We start from the raw sequence: 23,051 nt of genomic DNA, 5'->3' as shown, positions 1-23,051 counted from the left end.
CATCACCTTCATCCCCTCCCCCACTCACCCATTGTACTCTATGCCACTTTCTCCCCACCCCCACCCTCCTCTAGCTTATCTCTCCACGCTTCAGGCTCACTGCCTTTATTCCTGATGAAGGGCTTTTGCCCGAAACATCGATTTCGAAGCTCCTTGGATGCTGCCTGAACTGCTGTGCTCTTCAAGCACCACTAATCCAGAATGTGTTTTAACATTGCCAGGTCCAAATTAATTGCTGTTGAACAATCCGATATTTTGATCTGTTTTTACAATGGTTGGAGCAAGACCAGATTGCATTTGTTTTGAAGTGAATCAGCTTGAGTTTCCATACCTGTTGTATCCCAGAATTCAGCTGATTCCTAATTGGATAGTAAAGCCTCCAGATTGCCTCAGACAGAGCAAAATGAAATTGAAAAAACTGAGAGAAAGAAAAGACTGGAGAGAAAAAGGTAATAAAAAACAAATAAGAAAACAAAGTAATCTTCAGAAGGTTAAAGGAAAACATACAATCTTTCAAGGCGATAATGATGTTACTAATAAAACCGATTTAAGGTGATTGCGCAGGGTGAGTCTATATAGCAGTTCTGTTTGCACTGAAATGAAGGCATTTATATCTTGCTTGCTTGATGTATTATGTAAGTAGAATTCCAAAAGAGGATGTTATCCATATTTCATTCAAGCCTCTCTATTTTAATTGTGGATTTGATGCTATTAAGTATCAGGATAGTCTGCAAACAGGATCTAAATCAAATTTACAGCTGTTCTCATATGACCTGTCTCTCTATATAGAAGAATACATATATAAAATTACATTTCCTTTATAGGAGCATGGTATTTTAGGAATAGGAGTAGATTTTTCAGACCCTTGAGATTGCTCCAATCATTTAATGAGTTAAATGGCTAATATGTAACAACTCCCTATGCCCATCATATCCCTTATTATCTTGGGTAATCAGAAGCCTATCAACCTCAATTTAATATTAACAACTCTCTAGCATCAATTGCCATTTGTAGACGTGTTCCAAATTTCTAGCACTCTTTACAAGAATAAGTGGCTCCTATTTCCATCCCTGAAAGGTTTGATTCTATATTCAGTATTTGTCTTGCCTACCCCACTCTTTAATCCTCTAAATTCTAAGGAACAGAAACCTTGTATGTGTAACTTTTCCTTGTCATTCAATCCTTGGAATTCTAGTATCATTCAGATACATCTATTCCACATTCACTCCGATATATCCTTGCTCAGATATGTTACCCAGAACTGTTTGTGCTCCATGCATAGTTTAAAAAATGCCCAGAGGCCATGCATAAGGAGAAATGTGGAAACTGCAAAATAGTGAGAATAAATTTAAAACAGTAAAAGGAGCAATCATCCAGAAATATTTGAAGTCACTGAAGTAATGAATTTCTTGTAAACTAATATGGTATCTTTCACTTAAGTCTGCATTCCTTCAAAAGTGACTGGAAATTTAGGAGTTACTACTGTAATGAGTAATGTGCTAATTGTTAAATTTATGTCTGAGATTAAGATCTACAATGAAGTAACTGCCTGGTTAATATCTTCCAGCTTTGTGTATAGGAAATAGAAATGCATTAGCTATGATCTCCCCAGTCTGTAGAACATGTGTTTAGGGCGATGGCTTTTTGTGTGTAGGTATGAGTCAGTTATTTTGAAAAAAAAATGTTGTTAACTTATGTGGATTCTGTTATGCCAAATTAAATACTATGATGTCTCAGAAATTAATGTTTTATTTGTATGTTGTGGTTTTGAATTTAATAAAGTGTCAGTAATTGATAATTGAGGGTGTAGGTCTAGAAATTTCATATGTTAGCACAAAAACACAACATAATGTTATTAAGCAACTGCATTATCTAATAAAGGAGATAGTGAGAATGAAAAAGGCCCTGAAAATCAAATTAACCCTTAAGAAAATCTGACAAGAAACTGTTGAAAAAATACTTTGGCCACTGCATGGCAGTATTTAATTTCAATCACTTTCAATCAATTTGGAGTCTTATTCATTGTCATTCAAAATAAGAATGCAATACACATTTGCAGCAGAGCAAGGAAAATATTTTATTAAATGCTGCAGGGAAAACAAATACTTACCAATTGCCAAATATATGTTTTGTTTTAGAAACTCACCAAGCAGAAACGATATACTGAAATAGTTTGTTTTTAACAACTAAACAAAGGACAATCATCCTGTCCCCTCGCCAGGGTAGGTACACAGCTTTGGTTTTGCTAACATGAGCAAGCTTAATTATTTTTGCTGTTGTTCAAAATTAAATCTGCCTTGAGCAAGATTGTGATTTTGCCCAACATTAATTTCAAACTTGCCGCAATCACAACTGTAGGATAAGAAAGCAAAGATTCACAAACAAGCCATTCATCTAATCTCGCTTAGCTCACCATTTACAACTTTTCTGGACAGGAGAATTAATCTACAATGCCCCAGGATTTTACAATGGAGGCATTAATGGGACTTTCTCCAAATGGATGAAACTTAACTGACCAGTGGGCAACCTTACTCTCTAACCACTGCATTAATCAAGCTAGCTCTTAGGCGAAGGTGCACAGGCACAAACACACTACACTAGCCTTTCCAATTTAAGCTTCTTACCACCACTGAACACTTTCCCCAGATAAGTCCAAGTAAAATCAGAAATCACACATTGGGAATCATAGGACTAAACTTGTGAATGACAGTCTTGTGGTATAGCACTTATTACAAATATTCTTTCATACAATGTAAGCACTGCTGGGAAGGCCAGCATTTGTTACCCAGCCTTAATTTCCATTGAATTTCAAGGCCATTTGGAACCAATCATATTGGAGTCACATGTAGGCTGCAATGGATGGCAGGAGTTCCTAAAGGACACGAGTGAACCAGATGCATTTCTAAGACTATTCACAACAGTCACTATTACAGAGATTAATTTTCAATTCTAGATGTGAATTCAAATTAGTCCAGCTGCCACAGTGAGTTTTAAATTCATGTCCATATGGTATCAGCCTGGGCCTCTAGATTCCTTGTACATTACCACTAACTCACTTTATTACCTTCGATCATTATGATTTAAGGTTCCTTGCTCCATCTTTTCAACAATTATCCCTAGGATTTTACTGGCATCATTTGCAAAATCCAAATCCCGAATCTCTGAAACTGGAACAGACACAATGGCAAAGGCTTCTTTGTCTTCCTTACTTGGGCATGTTCCAAGCTAAAATAAAAGAAGATAACTTTTAAAGAATTTACAATTACTTAGGATAGGAATCTAGCCTAAATCTAGAGGCATTTAATGAATTTCAAACTATCCTGCCCATTGATCAATTTAAAATTGTAGATTCACAATGAATTTTACATTAAATTTATGTAAACACTTTCATTCAGCTATGTGATGTTACACAGGCATTGGTAAAACAAAGTACATTTCAAAAAGGAAAGATTTCTTTATGAAACAGATAAGCAATTTCAATAGTGCCATTCCCTTTCATTATATTGATCTTCAAAATATTAATTATCCATTCCCCCCCACTGTACTGGATCACATTAATTCACCAGCATTGAGTACACTCCATTGAACTAACCTAGTTCCTCCTAACCTCATGCCATTTCATGGAATCCATGCTAAATTCAAAGGTTTCTGCAACCCAAGTTAAAACATTCATTCATTATTCAAGTATCATACAAGTTTTAATTACTCCTAGCACACAAATTAAGGTAATTTTGTTCTTTTTCAGCCTCACCAGAAATTGCAATGTAAACAACCAAAATATAACAGTAATACGGGGACTTTCAGCAATACATTCCTCTTATGACATGGATACATTCAGTGAAACTAATTCTGTTTTGTTTTCTGAAGTCTGGTCAGAATTTTATGATTCAGCAAACCTAGTAATCACGCAGAGATTGCTAGCATCAATGTGCTAGCTATTGTGCCACTTATGGCTGCAGAAAACATATATTCTCATTCTAAACTTAAAATTAGGCAAAGGAACCTGAGTGCCATAACTACCATGAGTCTTATTGGCCTCTCTTCATCGGTATCAATAGGAATGTTTGTGCTCTGAATCCACGTATTGGTACAGAGGTGTCGCAACCTCACAAACGAATTTCTGAAACATCAAAAGGAATACTTGTAAGAAGTGACTGGCATGCGTACATACAAATACAGCTGTAATATTTAAAATAACAAATTCATGCTTAATAAGGCTGACATTCTCTGTCTAATCGATGAGAAGTCTCTCCCATTTGCCACAGATTTTGGGATATTATAATCATGGTAATCCTCTGCCAAAATAAGGAGAAATGTTGTGAACAGTGACTCGACAAATCCCTGATATCCAGCTTCTGTTCTGAGTTGGCAGTTCAGCAATCTGGTGTCTTGTAAAACAGAGATGATGAGTTCCACCCATTGGCTTTGATTATGAATGAATCGTGGAGACACACACATCCCACCATGATTTTCAGCCTATTTTCATAGAACATAATGGGCAATAGCTGAATGATTCCTCAATATATAGGTGCATTAGTCAGGGGTAAATATAGGACAAGAAAGTAGGGGAATGGGTGTGGGTGGATTACTCTTCGGAGGGTCGGTGTGGACGTTGGGCCGAAGGGCCTGTTTCCACACTGTAGGGATTCTGTGATTGAATATGCACTGTGGGTGACTGTCCAGGAAAACAATCATGGCTCTATGATCCCTAAAGAATTTCAGTTTAGATCTGGTCACCTCTTGATGCTTATTGAGAGGGTAAAATTGGTTGTAAAGGGATTAGGAATATGCAGAAGAGAAATAAGATCAAGTGCACTGGAATTTTATGAAGCCAAATGTTCTCCATCTATGCAGTATAATGCCCTAGCAGGAATTATTTCCTTTATTGAGTCCAAAGACAATGGCTTTGAACAAATGAGGAGTAAAACCTGGAAATAGTTGATGTTAGACTTTCCTGAATCTTCACATTTTTCTCTCAACCTTATGAAGGTTCCTTCAGGCGTTTTTTCCGGTGTTTATTATATTTCTATTCACTTGCCATTTTAGAGTCTGATTTCAAAGTGTGATTTTTCCCACATGAATTCTGCAGCTGAACTGACACTGAAAATACTCAACACTTTCCTGAAACTGACAATGGGTGGGATTTAACCTGAAAATGGGAGAGATTAGAAGAGCAAACCCAGTGCTTGTCAGGACATAAAAGCCACCAGATCTTCTGGCAATCAGGCTCCTGGTGGGCATACTGCTGCCACTAGGACCCTGATTGAGGAAGATCCAGCTGCCAAGAGCCTCTGACCTATTAGAAAATGCTGGTTCCAGCAGTCAACAGTGCCACAGAATAGGCCATGGTTGTTGTCAATACAACATCCCCAGACTCCCTGGATGGAAAAGTGACCAAAGAAAAGGAACGTGCTGTTTGAATGTCTCTTACAATGGGGCTTTTGGGGAGAGGGGTGCTATTGGGATTATATATATGAAAAAGAGATGGTAAGTCTCTGTATCCACCACTATCTCACCATGCACCCCTTCCTGCCCAACCATTGTCAGCCCCTCACTTGTGCACAGATTAATGCAGATAAAATGAAATCCCACTCAACTGACAGCCTGTCCACAATGGTAATCCAATTGGGAAGGCAGACATGTCTCATTCTGCCTGGAGCTAGAATAATTGCAGCCAAGCAGGAATAGATGTTTAAGTGGTCATTATATGACTCAATCTAAGGGTCTCATTTGGAGGTTGGGCAGAAAAGTGGAGCTTCGGTCTTCTTGCCTCAGAATTAATTTTAATTGAGCTGAAAAGTAGTGGGGTTCTAGGACACCACCATCTCGCCTACTTAACTTACTTTCCTGCTTCTGAGTTAGCAGCCTCCAGGACAGGAACATTCTAGCTAAGAATTTTGCAACATGTTTGGGTTTGAAATGTAGGCATATTGCACTATATTCGTACGTCTGAGGCAGTTAGCAGGAGTCAAGACATGTCCTGGGTTACAGTCAGCTGCAGGGGCAGTATGTACCATTCCAGTTATAATGAAAACAATAACCTCCTCCAGCCCTTGCTTTTCCCCAGACCCATCCACTTCACCTCATACTTTTCACCTCCCCACTCATCCCATGGCACCTCATGTATTCCACGCCAAGCTATGTGTCATTATGCAGACCCCCATGGCCTCCCATGGTTTCCATGCCAAGCTATGCTCATTCCATACCAATTCACCCACCATACTGTTGGTTTCTGAACCCTATTGTGACAACAGGTTGCATCCCTCTATAAAGTTTCACAAAATATTTACATTATTACAGCCCAATATGTGTCAGTCATCCAGACCCATTAAAGTATCAATAGCAGAAACTGAAAACATCTGAAACCTTTTTTATCTTCTGTAAATAAGCATTGTAAAATTGACAGAATTAATTAGAGAACTAACTCTATCAATCAAGAAATTTATCCCTGGGGCTCAGCTGGGTCTTACTTGTTTCAACACTTTAAGGTTGTCTGGGCTCTTAGTCAAAGCTCAGGAAGTATTCTGGACACACAGCTCAAAGGAGTCATGAGTGAGGGGGGGGATTTCTGGATGGAGGGAATGAAGGGCCATGGGAGGTGGATGGATGGCATAACTTGGCATGGAGGGTATGAGGGGTCAAGGGGTTGAGTGTGGGATATACTGTGGATTGAGAAGCATAGATGTCACCATTTCAGTTTCCCTTTTAAAAATTCCCACACCCAGACTAGGGTCCTTTGGGTCCGTCAAGATTTGGCCTAGTTCCATGAAAACAATGGATGGCTCAGATGTAGAGCAAACCAGGTCAGGACTGCAGATTGCAAACTTGTGATCTGAACCAGTCCATATTCTTAAATAACATTGGAAAAAAATGGAAATCCTAAGAAGGGGGTTGGGAATCCAAGAATCAGCTACCAATGCTATTTGCATCCATCTGACATAATAAAAGTCTAACCCATTATTGCAAGTGGTTGTGAAATATTATTCCAAATACCAGCACTGAAACCCATATGTTACTGAAACTGTTTTGTCAAATTTTTGGAAACATAAATGTATTTGGGAAAATGTTCTAATTTAAGTGAAAAGGAAACTAATGATAATTAAACTCATGATATACCCAAAAGCATAGTTCTAATTTGCAGTTGTTCTTTTGCATGGACAGTTTTGCATTAAATTGTCAATTGAACTTTATTTTGTCAAAGTCAGTAAGTACAGCATGTAGATGCAAATAGGATAAAATTCTGTCTGCACATGCTCCAAATTTGACTATTCATGTTCTGAATTACAATGGTGTACAGGTCCCCAGTCAAAGTTTATTTCACTTCATTTTTTCACAATTTCAACTTCAATATGTGGAACTCGAGCTCTGAAATAACTTTGCAGTGGGAGTACAGGATTTTGTAACATTGTTGCGGGTATAGATTATAGCATATTTTATTTTCATTTGCATCTTTGCAACAATTGGCACATGGTTATTTTTCAAACCCTGGTATCATATTTTAATGAGTTTACGACAGAAGCAATCATGTTTTAAAGTTTAAAGGTTCCTTACGACAAGGCAATCACAGAGTTATTTCTTGGAGGATAAACCATTTTCCTTTAAAAAATGTAGGATTTCTTTAGATCAGCTCTGTGTGCCACGTTCAGCTTTGGGTTTGCCAGTGCAGGTACCCAACTAAATTGGTGCAATAGGCACCTGCCTGATCCATGCAAATGCTGAAAACCAGAAATCGGATGAGGTCGTGAACATTTGTAGACTTTCTAACTCATCCTTCATGCCCCTGCAAAACAGTCACCCTCAGAATTTCAAAATAAATGAATGCTCTACTGGAGCATAGCAATGCCCACCAACACATGCAAACTTCTGAGCCAGCAGTAAATAAAATACAATTTGTTACACGGAATTGAATGTGTGAAACTTTTAAGTTCCTATTTGTTGCTGCACATGGGATTTGACAGCATTAGCAAGTACTCACATAATAAGCCAATAAAGGTATGTATGCTTAGAACATAGGGTTCTTCTTTAATTCACTCACGGGACTGGCATTGTTACTGGCTGGGCCAGCTTTACTGCCCATCCCCAGGTGTCCTTGAGAAAGTGGTGGTGAGCTGTCTCCTTGAACTGCTTTAGCATTTGCCAAAAAAAGTCAAAGAGGTTCCCTATGGGTACAACACTGTTTTCCTTATCTTCATGGCCAAGTTAAGTTGATACTATAACCTTATGGGGCGACTGCAATGTTTCAATCAACTCAACTGAAGTATTCCTCCATTTGCTAAAAGAAAATAAATCAGTCAAACCTGTAGCATTTATTCTAGAGAAACTAAACCTAAGCTCATTTAGATGTTATAATTGTATGGTTTAGAAATTTAGAAACCATTTGTTTTGAAACATCCAGATCTTTTGCAAGACATGCCAGACAGTTTAAGTAAATGAGAGTGAATCAGATGACTGTGTGTCATGCCTACATCCTGTATAAGATCGTGCACAGCATAAAAGGTTTAACTTTGAGCTTCTGTACCTGGGAACAAATGAATCAGTTTTTTGCAGAGTAGTTGGATCCTGTTCAAACAGGGATGCAATGTCATTACCATGGGGTACAGCCACTAGTTTGTATCTGACATTATCCCCTCCTTTTCTTTTGCTGCTCCGAGTTAAGCTTCTGGATTCTCCCTGCTGAGACAATGTAAAATTCATTTTAAAGCATTTCTATTGTTCATTCTGAACACCAAGTACAACGCAGTCACAGAAAGTTTTCAACCTAATGTTTGTTCAATAAATACTGAGGACAGCTGTACGTAACTATTCTGAAAAGAGTCACTTTTGCATATAATGGTAAATTATAAAAGGCAAATTTAAACATAATCTAATTTACCTCATAAAATTCACTCCACCCAAATCTTCTGCTCTTTGTGTCTTTTCATGTAATTCAAGTAGTTAACTATAAGCTACCAACATTTGCCAGCATTCCTGTATACACAGTACTGAGAGTTGTCTGCAACTTCAAGGTCCATTAAAGCTACAATTCAAGCAGCTCCTCGATCTGAATTGGCTAAGATCCAAAACTTTCATGTTGTATGTGGAATCATGGAACACAAATTGCTTTCTACCTTGCTACAACAGCACAGTGTACCACAGGCAAACAAGCCATTTCACAAATTAAATATTTTAAAGACACCTGAAAGGGTCAAAAATCACACAACACCAGGTTATAGTCCAATGGATTTATTTGAAAGCAAATAAAACCCGTTGGATTACAGCCTGTGTCATGAGATTTTTGACCTTGTCGAACCCAGTTCAACACTGGCACCTCCAAATCATGGACACCTGAGAAGCCAGCATTCTCAGAACTGCAAGATTTTTTCTTCCTTCCTAAATGTACAGGCCCTTATCTGGCACAGTTCAATAGTTGTTACCAACCCATTAGCATTTTGCCCAAATATTCCTCATACATGAGCCTACAGATAGACATAAAGCTATTCAATCTTGAAAACCAACACAATTGTGTTCAGGTCCTGTCCTCATGTGACAACAGGAATCAATAGGATAGTTATGCCAAGAGGGAGTCCCAGTTATTTCCCCATCTTTTCCCAGGAACAATAAAGTTGATCATACAAGTAAGCTTCTGTCTCAACCGAGATAGATAGAGGCATGGGATTCCTGTCAGTTCAGTGCTTCTCTCATTAAAAGTAAAACTTACCACAGATTTTGAATCTGAGGCGTCTCCCTTGTAGGCTGAGTTTTCCTAAAAGAAAAATGATAATTAATATTAAATACTCAGCAAAAGAAATTGCAGTGTTACTGTGATTTATTTTGTAACAAGTCTACCTCGGTGGAAGAATGATGCTATGTGCAATGAAATAGCCAGTCATGTCTTTGTCTATCCATTTATATCTGGAGTGACTACTAAATGGCAGGACAATAGCCAAACTCAGGCAGCTTCCTTGGAATGCTGCATTAGGACCATTAGGCACTTAAAAGGGAAGTTACTTGGATTGTTTTATCACAATCAGCAAAGAAAAAATAGACTGTTAATGTCAACTGGATCATTAGATCAAGCACACCATTGTACATGTAAATACACTTTTCATAAATGTACTACCAATTACATTTTGATTGCAAAACAATGTGCATGCACTGATTTACAATGCAGATCATAAAACAAGCTTAAATGTAAAATGTTACTTCATTGTATTTTATAGATAAGAACATAAGGTTGGTAAAATGTTGTTCAGCTCGTTAGCTTCCCACTTGGTTTGCATTGACAACTCAAACCAAACAACTTGTTCTAAAAAACGTCTTCTGACTGTCACACCCCAAAACAAATTCTTGATGCAAATTATCAAACAATGTAATAAAACTTCGTTGTTTTACCACCAACATTTCTAACTAGAAAATATTCATCACCCACATGGTAATTAGTCACTTGGATCATTTCAAATTCCTTTCTGCAGACTAGGACAGGACTTACATAGTCAATGGTAGGGCCCTAGTAAGTACTAAAGAACAAAAGGATCTAGGGATATAGGATCACAGCCTCATGAAAATGGATTCATAGGAATATGGGGTGAAGAAGAATGCTTTCAGCATGTTTGCTTTCATAGACCAGAGCACTGAGTATCGGAGTTGGGACATTTTGTTGCAGCTGAACAAGATATTGGTCAGGCCACCTTTGGTGTACTGTGTGCAGACCTTGTTGCCTTACTATAAGAAAAACTAGAAATAGTGCACAAAAGATCTACCTAGACTAGAACATTTGAGTTATAAGGAGAAGTTGGATAGGCTGGGACTTTTTTTTTCTCATGAAGGTTATCTTACAGAAAATATGGACCAAATGCAGGCAAATGGAACCAATTTAGTTGTAAAAACTAGACAGCCTGGGCAAGTTGGGCCTATTTCTATGCTGTAGATCTCTACAACTCTATTATGTGGCTTATTTGCAATTCTCTCAAAAAAGTAATAAATTAATATTTAAGCAGTACTTTACATGGAGAGATGGTGGCATAGTGATATTACTGGATGAGTAATCCCATGGTCTAAGCTAATTCTCGGAGGATACAAACTCATATGAGCATATGATTTAGGAGCAGAAGTAGGTCATTTGTCAAATCAAGTCTGCCTCACCAGTTAATAAGATCAACAGTGATCTATCCTGGCCTCAATTGTATGTTCCTGCCTACCCCCAATAATCTTTGACTCCCTTACTTGTCAAGAATCTGTCACAATTATACCAATCAAGAATCTATCGAGCTGAAATCCCACAGTAGCATATCCATTAATTATAAATTTAATGTATTAAAGTATCTTCATTTGATATCTAGTCTCAATAATTTGATTGGATTTCATTTACTTATTGTCAATGTTTTTTTATTAGAAATACAATGAAAAGTGTTGTTTAGTGTCACCACTCTCTGGTGCCATCTTAGAGCACAGAAAATTAACAAGCCAGAAAAATAAAACAATAAAGTTTATGTTATAATCTTCTCTCAATAAAATTAGGTAGTCTTTAGAAAGTCCCTTGCTGCTAGCTCAGCTATGAGGTATGGAACATTTAAAACCGAATCAGGCTTGTGATTGAAAACTTGTTACTTTGAGAACAGTAAGCGTGACTCCATTTTCCATAATTCCATTAAAAAACAGTTGAACAGTATTCATATTCCTCTGCCACCATGCTTTTCAAATCCTTTAATTGGTATGGTTATTCAAAAGTGTTTTACTCCGGGTCCCAAATATCACCTTTGCTCACATTATTTTAATTACACTGTCTTAATTACCCAGGAAACAGAATTACAGCAAATATAATATTACACATAATAAAGAAATTCAAGTGAAGTTAGTTGTGTTCCTGACAACAGTTCACATCAGTGAGACAGGTGGATTAATCGGATTAAGTTCAATGACATGAGAAAAAGGAATGCTTTGAACATAATAGAAAGAATTTTTTTAAAAACTGCTCCAAGTAGTTTAATATAATTATATAAGTTGCTGATTATGACACAGTGAAATAACGTTCAAGATGTAGTTAAATATTGAAATGTGTAAGAAGTTGAAATAGCCTCAGGACCTGGTTTCCATTAGACACACAGACCACAACTTAATGGTTAAAACTAGTCAGGCTTGTTCAGCCACAGCAGTTGTGGCTTTTTGTATAGCGATGAATTAAAATATTCCAGTAAAGACTACTCTCTATTTCCTTTCCAAAGTACTCACTTCAATCGAACTACTTCCCTAACTGTTGTTCTTGAAGCCTACACCAACTAGCCACGAAACGACACGACCAGCTATCCTTAGTAGCCACACACGCAAATGACAAGCAACATGAATTCGACTGGGACAACACTACTATTATAGGACAAGCCAAACAGAGAACAGCCAGGGAATTCCTAGAGGCATGGCACTCATCCACAGATTCAATCAATAAGCACATCGACCTGGACCCAATATACCGGCCACTGCAACGGACAGCTGGAACTGACAACCGGAAGTGGCAGATTCAAACCACTACAAATGCCGGAGGAAAGATCACAGAGACGCTTCACAGGAGGTTCCCAAGCACTGAGGATGTCACCTAGACAGGGGACGAAACATCTGCAACACAAATTCCCAGCTCGGCGAACAGAACCACAACAACGAGCACCCGAGCTACAAATCTTCTCACAAACTTTGAAGAATATAACTGTTGTAGAGTACACCATGCAAAAGAAGGGAACGCAGGTGTGGGGAAAGCATACTCTAACTGCAAGAAACTAAATTCCTTTGCATACAAATGCCTAACTAAAAAGTAGCAGTGCAAGCCTACAAAGATGGATGTTAGTCACCAATTCTGATTAATCACTATATACCATGCAACAGATTGGCATTGTCAGGTCTAAAGGCAATAAATGGTTTGTGACAATTTGAATGCTGACTGCAAAACAACAGCATCAGGTGAATATGAAATGCCAGCCACTAGTACTTCATGGACCATCATTAGTTTCATACATCTGTGCAAGATCATAAAATAAAGAGACCCAAAAATGAAGTCTACAAAAGGGTGAGTCTACACAATAAAACAATACTTCTCTCAATACCTTTCCTGGTGAATATTATCTTGAAGTCAATGAAACCATGAGACCATGCAGCTTCTGCTAAGGAGTGTTCCAGCTACCCCAAGTCTAGCCAGAAAGGCACATTAGAAAAGCTGGAAAGATGAGAATCACCCTCAAATTCCAGCACTTCACAAAATTCAATACCATACATCCTCTTTACATTATCTCCAGTCAACCATAAAGATTGAGGGTGCAATGAAAATAGAAATTGAACAAATCCACTATAGACATGCACAATGTGTTTTGGACCAGTCCAAAACACCTCAAAATATATTAAGAAGATGGCTCAGACCCCAACCTTTAGTTTTCTTTAAAAGGAAAGTGGAAGGCGGCACTATGTTCTGGATGCAATTCTGAACAAACTACCAGGCTTGAAGCAGACACACTTTACTCTTATCATTAAGTACAAACGAAAAAAAAGAATTGGAATAACTTAACTCTTAGAAAACTTAACAGAACAATAGATTAATTTACTATTAAACAGCAGCTGTTCCAACACAGTAACCTCCCATAAAGACACTCCTGGCAAAGGCAGAATCAGCAAAATTGATTGTCTCACATGCAATTCTCAGAGTAGGAAAAGAACTCCAGCTTTTAGCTGTAACAGAGAGAGGAATAAGAGCTTCCACATCCAGCTTCAAAATCCAGCAACTGCTGAAAGTTAAATTAAAATCCTGGTTCGATGGGAGCTTGACACCACCCCTTCATGCTGCTTCTATTGTTGCAACTTTAAAAAAGGCAAAAGTGGGGACTGCAGATGCTGGAAACCAGAGTTTAGATCAGAGTGGTGCTGGAAAAGCAAAGGTTAGAACTGGGGTAAGGTGGGGGGAGGGGAAATTAGGAAACGGTTGAAGTCCACATTGATGCCCTGAGGTTGAAGTATTCCGAGGCGGAAGATGAGGCGTTCTTCCTCCAGGCAGTGGAGGAGGCCCAGGACCTGCATGTCCTCAGCAGAGTGGGAGGGGGAGTTGAAATGTTGGGCCACAGGGCGATGAGCCACAGGGCCGCAACTTTAAAAGACCCAAGTCTCACAAGCTGTTTACTTTTTATGGCTTGGAACTGACCATTCTGCACCTCTGTCTCAACCTCTCTCCATAAAAAAGAATTAGGACAAAATACATCTCTAAAAGACATAGTATCATCAAAAAGGCAATCCTTGAGTAAAGCAATATATCGAGTGAAGACATGAAAAGTAGACCAGTTCAAAGACTAATGTCATGCCATATCCAAACAAAACTTACAATATTGCAAAACCTACTAAAGCCAGAAGTAGCAATGGCATGAATGACAAAACCAAGGCGAAACCACAGCTAAATTTCTGTTTGATTTACCTGCCAAGTTATTGCCAGAGCAGAGTACTCGAGAGCCAATCTGAGTTCAAAGTTCAATGCTCTCAACAGACGTCAGCCCATTTGGCCACTTCAAACCTACGTTCTTATATCTACTGTGAACAGGTTTGGACTCCATTGTAGCCATAGGAAAAGATCAAATATTTGAATCAACAAAGATTATTGATCTGAAGAGATTTACTATGTTTGAACTATGTGGGGCCAATGTGATTTTAAAAAATTAACATAATGGCCTTATAATGGCTTTTAATGGGAAAAATGACACAGCAGCAATGGATTGTCCACCCTAATCATTTCAATAATCCAGTTGCCACATTTCTGGACAAACCAACTCCATTGAAGTGAACAAAGTGAACAAGCCACCAATTTGCTATGTCATTAGCAGAATATCAAGGCTGCACTGCAGAAGCTGCCCTCTGCAGATGAACCTGTGGCCTTGCAATTGTGCATTCATGCAAGTAATTCATTTATCTTCAAAAGATGATTTATGACTTTGTGCCTATTTCATTTAGTGTTCTTGCTCCAATAAAAAATAACAAACTGCGAAGAGGGGGCACAACTTGCAACACCAGCCACTCCCTCCAAAGTCATTTTAAAAGTGTCATCCCTTTTAGAGAAATAAATAGTTTTATCAGTTAAAAAAAAAAGATACAGTGTGTTGAAATTTCTATCTGTCAACAACATATGAGTTTACAATTTACTTTTTTGAAATAATGACATCTTTCACCATACTGGATACCCATCAAACACCTTTCCATCTGGTAATAATACCCAGAAGTCACAAAGATTTATAACAGTTTCATGACATTGGGATCAATGGGTCAAATTGTAAGCATTCCCGTTTTCATTCACAATAATGCCAGCTGACAGGAGATACATCCATCATATTATCCATCCAATCAGCTCTTTAATTGTCCAGAGTTGTCCAAGAGATTGCTTCAGATTCTCAATTTGCAAATAATTTAATTTTTTTTCATCTAACACAGTTGTACTGTTTCCTGAAAAGTACTTTTTTCTCACCAATATAGCATTAATTGTTGAAAACAAAATACCTCAGCAGCCAGATAATGGCCTGTAGCTAAATGTTTGAACCTGTAGAGGCTGTTCCAATGGCCAGCACCTCCTCTGCAAGGATCATGATGAACAACCTACAGGGAAAAGTGAGATATAGGTCATTATTATAAAGTAAAGAAACAAGGTGAATATTTTATAAATTATATATAACCTACAGAAGGAATCAAGTGACAAATCACAAGTTAACAGGGCAAGGATGATGACAGAAGTTCTGATAAGTGAGAAATTCAACCTTCCCTCTAGAATAACAGGTACACAGTTAGTATCAGTCATACATAACACCCAATATTCAGTTCTAGTGGAGTCAATGGAATAAAATAGGTTGTGCATTAGCTGACACAACAACATCCATTTCTCCCCACCACCCAAAATAAGCTTCTACCTGTAGATTATTTATGAGGATAGTTTCAGTAATGAGAACCTTCTATTATGAAGGGAGATTGGAGATGCTGGGACTGTTTTCCTTGGAGATACGAAGTATAAAAGGAGATTTGACAGAAATTTTCAAAATCATAAGGGGGCTGGACAGAGTAGATTGGGAGAGTCCGTTCCTTCTTGGACAGAAATGTGAGGGCACAGATATAGTTCACAAAGGAAACAAAATATAATGAGAGAAAAGCTTTCCACCCAACGAGTAGTTAGGATCTGGAATGCATTGCCTTAGGGTTTGATTAGATTAGATTAGATTAGATTCCCTACAGTGTGGAAACAGGCCCTTTGGCCCAACAAGTCCACACCCGAAGAGTAACTCACCCAGACCCATTTCCCTCTGACTAATGCACCTAACACTATGGACAATTTAGCATAGCCAATTTATCTGACCTGCACGTCTTTGGACTGTGGGAAGAAACCAAAGCACCTGGTGGAAACCCACACAGACAGGGAGAATGTGCAAACTCCAAACAGAAGTCGCCCAAGGCTGGAATTGAACCTGGGACCCTGGTGCTGTGAGGCAGCAGTGCTAATCACTGAGCCACCGTGCCACCCCATGTGGTGTAGGGTGTGGTGAAATCAGGTACAGTTGAGGCATTAAAAAATTATTTGAATACAAACAATATTCAGGTTAGCGGGTTTTGAGATTTGTAGCTCAGGTTGAGGTCCTGGATGTAGGTTTGCTCGCTGAGTTGGAAGGTTCATTTTCGGACATTTCATCACCATACTGGGTAACATCTTCAATGAGCGTCCGGATGAAGTACTGCTGATGATTCCTGCTTTCTATTTTTTATGTTTGGGTTTCTTTGGGTTGGTGATGTCATTTCCTGTTTTTTTTTCTCAGGGGGTGGTAAATCAGGTCCAAGTCAATGTGTTTGTTGATAGAGTTCCGGTTAGAATGCCATGCTTCTAGGAATTCTCATGCATGTCTCTGTTTGGCTTGTCCTAGGATGGATGTGTTGTCTCCTGGATGTAGGTTTGCTCGCTGAGTTGGAAGGTTCATTTTCGGACATTTCATCACCATACTGGGTAACATCTTCAATGAGCGTCCGGATGAAGTACTGCTGATGATTCCTGCTTTCTATTTTTTAATGTTTGGGTTTCTTTGGGTTGGTGATGTCATTTCCTGTTTTTTTTTCTCAGGGGGTGGTAAATCAGGTCCAAGTCAATGTGTTTGTTGATAGAGTTCCGGTTGGAATGCCATGCTTCTAGGAATTCTCATGCATGTCTCTGTTTGGCTTGTCCTAGGATGGATGTGTTGTCCCAGTCAAAGAGGTGTCCTTCCTCATCTGTATGTAAAGATACTAGTAAGAGAGGGTCATGTCGTTTTGTGGCTAGTTGATGTTCATGTATCCTGGTGGCTACATCACCAACCCAAAGAAACCCAAACATATAAATAGAAAGCAGGAATCATTAGCAGTGCTTTTCCGGAGACTCACTGAATATGTTACCTAGTATGGTGACAAAATGTCTGAAAATGAACCATCCAGCTCAGCGAGCAAACCTACATCCAGAATATTCAGGTTTATAGAGAAAAAAATGAAAGAGTACCACTCGGTTATAACACTCATTCAGAGAGCCAGCACAGCCACTGTGGGTCAAAGAGCCTCCATCTGCACCCTAACAACGCTGCAACATAACCTGAAAACAACCTTGTCAACAGGTGACTCTCAGGCCAAACTACAGCCCGCCAAAGGGTCCTATCCAGTCCACCAAATCAAATACAGGGAGAAAAGCTAGAAGATTGTGGAAGGAAACAGTCCTTCAATCAGGTGCTACTTTTCTCCTGCATTTCCACCTAATTAGTTTATTATCAGCAGCAAATGCGGGAGACACACCTCTGATTAGAAAAGAAGAGCGCTGTTTAAACAGAAGTACCTTATTCAGGCTGAGGCCTTCATACTAAAACAGCAGCACTGGAGTGTCTTTTTGGGTGGGAGTGGCTAGTGATACTGCAAGGAATGGGACATTTGCCTGCACTGTGCAGAAAGAAGCTCCAAGCTGTCAGCGGTTGTGAGGGATGAGGCTCTATATTAGTGACTGTTGGGCAAAAGACAAGGCCCTGCCTTTCCCAGGCAGGCGCTAGTCACCTGAAGGACCACCATCAAGCTGCCAAAGTGGTGTAAAGCCCCAGGAAATGTGAGGGGATTCAAAGGGAAATAGTGGGGGAGGTGAGTGAGGAAGGAATGGTGAGGAAGGGAGAGAGGCAGAGAGGAGGGGGAGAAGTATTAGTAAAAATGGAAGGAGGATGGCAGGTGGAGGGTGCGAGTGTTAGGCTGATAGTGCGAGGGAGGAAAAGAGATTAAAAGAATATAGGAAAGGCAGTGTGTGCATTCGCCCAGAGATCAAGCCTGCCACGCTCCCTCCCTCTCTCCCCTTTCTAAAAAAAACATTCACACAGCAGCCTGGAAAAAAAAACCCAGGCCGAAGAGCAACTTGCTTCTGATCCCTGCTTTTATATGAATTCCACAGAGGACAAGCCAAACAGAGACATGCAGAGAGTGCCCCACCAGAGGTGAAAGCTTCACATTACTGAAATCAATTGCTCAACCTGATTCCCAATCCCTTCCCTGATGACCAGGATACAGATCTAGTCTATCCACTTCCTCTTTTTAACCAAAATATAAAACAAATAGTTAGCTCTGTTGGTTCACATTTTTTTGTGGCTAATTTTGTTAATTTTGCCTTTAAATGATCAATTTATTCATTGGACATTTTTTTATCCTGTGCAACTCATGTTTACTGCTGTCCCCAACCTTCTCTTTCAGGCATTTGTACACCAATCCCTGACTTACAGAAAAATGGAACCATGGCTACCTATAGAAAAGGTTGAGTAAGCTTACTCTAACTTCACATTTACAATAGAATAGTAATTTATTGTCACTTACATTGTTACAAAAAAGTGAAAAAAGTGTTTAAATCACCATACTCCATCATCTATATTAATAACAGAAATCATAACAGAAATCACATATTATCAAAATTAAGACAAAATCCATCTTTGTTCATTTGCCAGAATGACCTACACAACAAGAACAGGGAATGGATTAGTAGGAGTTAGCCATTGCTCTCCCATCTGGGAGAGAAGAATGATGTAGGGGTAAACTGAGAACTTTTCCAATCTAACAGGAGCACTGATCTCAAATCACAAGAAATTCCTCAGGAATTATCTATCTGTTGAACTACTAACTGTTGTAATGCTCTCTCTCTTTACCTCAATTAACTCCAGCAGAACCTAAATTCCCTGACTGATGATGAGACATCACAATATGTCTGTCAAGTTCTTATTGAACAAAAGGTTTCTTTGTTTCAATTTCTGAGGAATTCTTTATGGCTAACGCACCCTTGTATTTCACCCCATGGCCTATATTGTTGCAAAATAGCTGAGCTAAATTGTTGCAAGCGTAGAAGGAATTTCTTTTCATTCAGTTATCGTCAATGCTCACTGACACAGTTGTCACTGAAAAATGTTACTGCAAGGTACAACTACCTGCCTGAAGTAAATCCTCCATTTCACTTTTTAGCACAAATATTTCACGTCACTGAAAGAGGATTGCAGCTCATTAGAAACCAGTTTGGACAAGTTTAGGACAGAAACGGTTCAAGGTATTTGATTTTCTAAATGCACTATATCATGTGGGCTTGCCAAGCAGCATTAAATCTAAGTGATTGCATTTTATGGCATTTCATTTTTAAATTAACCCAAATGCTAGTGTGGAGCTATATCGTCATCACAATTATTGCCAATACACTAATGTTTATATGACTTTGTGGATTATATGTAACACATGGAGGAACATTTTCCCTCGAGTCAACATTACCTCAACCTCCCAGAGTGCATTGGAGCTTGTTGCAGAGGTGGCAGACTGTCGCAGTGTTGTGCGTAGAAATACATGCAGCTTCGATTTATATTCATCACACGTCAGAAATTTCTCCTGCTCTGCATGGAACAGCCTTACCACATCACCCTGCAAGGGACAAGAATAAAGCATTCACACATAAGCGAAGAAAGCTCTAGGGTAGGACAACGATTCTCTCCTGTCAACACTGTCTTCTCCACTAAAGAAACACAGAACATTTTGTGCCAGCATTATTTCTGGAAAATGAATGCCATCTGAATGACACATGGCTTCATTAATTCACAAAATAGTAATGTAAATTGTGCCCAGAAAGAAATATTCTATGAATTGTGAATTACTCTGATTTGCTGGCTGATTTATCCCATTCCACCATAAAGTTTGCAAAAAGAAAGCCCACCCCACATTCAACCACTGCACAGATTTCATAAAGCTGCTGCATTTGCACATAAATTGCTCATTTAACTCAGTGCTGTGAATTATCTCTTGTCATTAAAAGAGTGATTATCCCTGTTAACAAAGTGAACATTATTAATTACCGTCAGTTCACCTCACTGGCCCAGAAAGTGAATCATTACAAGTGAAAACATTCATTCCTTAAGACTATGAATTTTTTTAGGAATTAAAAGAGGGTCATTTTTTAAAAAATTGATTTCTTCTTATGTTTCCTTTCTGCCTTTATTCCTCACTTTTTCAAAACAATCTTTCTTTCCTTTCCCTTTATTTTCTTTATCCAATTTGACAGTGTATTTATTCCCTCTAATTTATTTATTTCTCACTTTTTTTATCCTTATTGAACTGGAGAAACACTGTTGTTTCAACTGTTCACCCAAAATTCTAAATTCCTGGGTGCTCTATTTGCGTCATTTCCAGCAAATGTTTGGGTGCTTTTTAACTAAAACTAAACCAGGCATTTATCAGTTTAGCCAGACAGCACATTAGAAATTGCTCACTCCAGTAAAATCTTGGAAGATTGTGACTGAATTAACAACAAATTAATTAACAATTTTACAACTGAGAAAGCAGAGGGATGTGCCAATCAATGACCATTGTGTTAAAGTTTAAAAAACAACAAAGAAGGGAATGGTGACATCAAGCTTCCTTTGTTATTTCCCCTTCAAGTTTAAACAAAAATGTCTCTTGCTTTTGAATATTTGGGGAAGAATGTGATTATAATAAATTTTGGCTTCAGGACAGATGTAGGAAGTAGAAACAAAAGTAAAAGTTCAGAAGCCTGACCACAAAATGCAGACTGGCTATGATGGTTGCAACCGTTAGATGCAAGAGATTGGGTGCTAGAGGTGAGATAACTCACCAGAAAAATAACAACAATTCAAATCACAAAGGCAGTTTCAATTATTTGAATCATTGTCCTATTTATATACACGGTTTATTGACAGGAACAATGGTCTAGCAGGGTTTTGCACACTGGAGCTAAGTTCTATAAATAACACTTACCAATACAACGGGTTTATTTCTCTAATGACTACATGACTTCTACAAATAAAAACTGAATTTTATTTTGTTTCTCATTAGGTTCTAACATTGTTGTAAATGACAGTGGAAACACAGATGTAACAAGGAAAGCATGAAATGCAACCTAATGTGTCTGATCTACTCGTGCATTTGGATTACTACAAAATTCATTATGGGCTATTTATTAGGGTAATGGCTGCAGATCTTATTTCAATTTTTAAGAGGTCCCTGTACAACTTCTGGAACTTTTTGTTTTGTTTTAACAAGTCAAAAGATAGCAAGCCGCAACTGGTTTTACTGGCTCTATAGTGGCTTAACAATCACCTCGAGGGAATGCTGAAGACCTGCAAATTAACTTTTTTAAAAAACATGTCTTAATGTGGAGCCAGGAGGAACATAATTGCTTTCCCGTGGAGGGAGATTAAAAATTTAAAAGACCAAATAGTTGATGACAACTCTGGACTAACACATTAACTTCTAATCTCACTGGAGGCTGGTTGTCGATAGGAAATAGTGAAGACTGCAGATGCTGGAGAGTCAGAGTTGATAAAGGGTGGTGCTGGAAAAGCACAGCAGGTCAGGCAGCATCTGAGGAGCAGGAGAATCAATGTTTTGGGCAGGAGCCTTCATCAGGGTCCTGCCTGAAATGTCAACTCTCTTAGTCCTCAGATGCTACCTGACCTGCTGTGCTTTAGTATTTCCCAATTTAAGTAATTGAATGGCCTGAATGACGCATTCTGTGCCATTATTTTAAATTCTATGCTGAATTTCCTGGGGCTTGGGAGACTCTGCAGCTAAAAGGGGAAGTGAATGAGTAAATGGAATGGCTTGGTGTTTCCTGAATGATGCTTGACTACAAGGAAAAGCAGGACTGCCTTCTTTTGAGCCCTCAAGTGAATATGTAAACCTATAAACCACCCTTCACATGGATGCCTGAGATTGAAGAACCCCCTCTAATCCAAGCTCTTATATCTGTCTTCCTCCTCATGTCAACTCCCCTTCTGATGTCTGACCCTGTGGCCTAGAGTGCAGATATTCCCACTTATTTGCTATCCAGCCTCAAAACTGACTATGGTCCCAAATGAAAGAGAACAATTCAGCATGTCCTGTCATTAAATTTGATGCAATCTACAGGAATGATGAGGAGTCTCTTACATCTCGGTATTCCAATCATTATATCACTCCCAGCCCACTCAGTTCCCACCTCAATCATTGCTGTGATTATTCAGGAAGAAGGGCTTATGCCCAAAACGTCGATTCTCCTGCTCCTTGGATGCTGCCTGACCTGCTGCGCTTTTCCAGCCACACATTTTTCAGCTCTGAGGATTTCAATCAGGCAACCTACAGAAGAAGCTGATGGGTATGTGCAACAACATGCGTAGTACATTGAGAAACCCGCCAGAAAGCCTGTAGTCAGTATCAAGGAGCATGGGTGAGTCCAGCACTGACTTAGCAGAGGGTTTTGTCCAGGTCTGGAAGACAGGAGTGCACAACATATTGTGGGATGACCTAAATCTTTCCACTGCCATCCCACAATATGCCAGATGCACACATGTTTGGTGCTATTGACATCTTCCACTGGCAATTTGCTCCTTGCCTGCAGGCTGCAGATTTCAGCCAGGATCCCTTATTGAAACACAAACATTTTGGACTCCGTTCTTGCCTGAGGATCAGCTAAGAAAATTGCTTCCTGAAAACGTGGACAAACATGGCCTCCTGTGAAAATCCTCCTTTGCCTTCCTTTTTAAAGTAGCTTATCCAGTATTTGCAACTTCTGG

At 38.9% G+C, this 23,051-nt stretch overlaps 1 protein-coding gene across 2 annotated transcripts in view; it reads right to left on the bottom strand.

The window, feature by feature from the left end:
* itpr3 (inositol 1,4,5-trisphosphate receptor, type 3) overlaps positions 1-23,051 on the bottom strand; it is a 274,637-nt gene that overhangs the window by 136,743 nt on the left and 114,843 nt on the right. The window contains exons 8-13 of one of the 2 annotated variants that reach the window (XM_043716798.1): positions 19,762-19,908; positions 15,487-15,582; positions 9,698-9,742; positions 8,519-8,673; positions 4,021-4,120; positions 3,065-3,225 (exon numbers count right to left, since the gene is read on the bottom strand). In XM_043716798.1, coding sequence (XP_043572733.1) covers positions 3,065-3,225; positions 4,021-4,120; positions 8,519-8,673; positions 9,698-9,742; positions 15,487-15,582; positions 19,762-19,908 — 704 coding nt within the window. The remainder of the gene's footprint in view (positions 1-3,064; positions 3,226-4,020; positions 4,121-8,518; positions 8,674-9,697; positions 9,743-15,486; positions 15,583-19,761; positions 19,909-23,051) is intronic. The other variant, XM_043716799.1, reaches the window with a different exon arrangement.

This window comes from Chiloscyllium plagiosum, chromosome 26, assembly GCF_004010195.1.
Source record: "Chiloscyllium plagiosum isolate BGI_BamShark_2017 chromosome 26, ASM401019v2, whole genome shotgun sequence".
Taxonomy (NCBI): Eukaryota; Metazoa; Chordata; class Chondrichthyes; order Orectolobiformes; family Hemiscylliidae; genus Chiloscyllium; species Chiloscyllium plagiosum.
The sequence above is the reverse complement of the archived record's forward strand: the minus strand, read 5'-3'. Positions and strand labels throughout refer to the sequence as shown.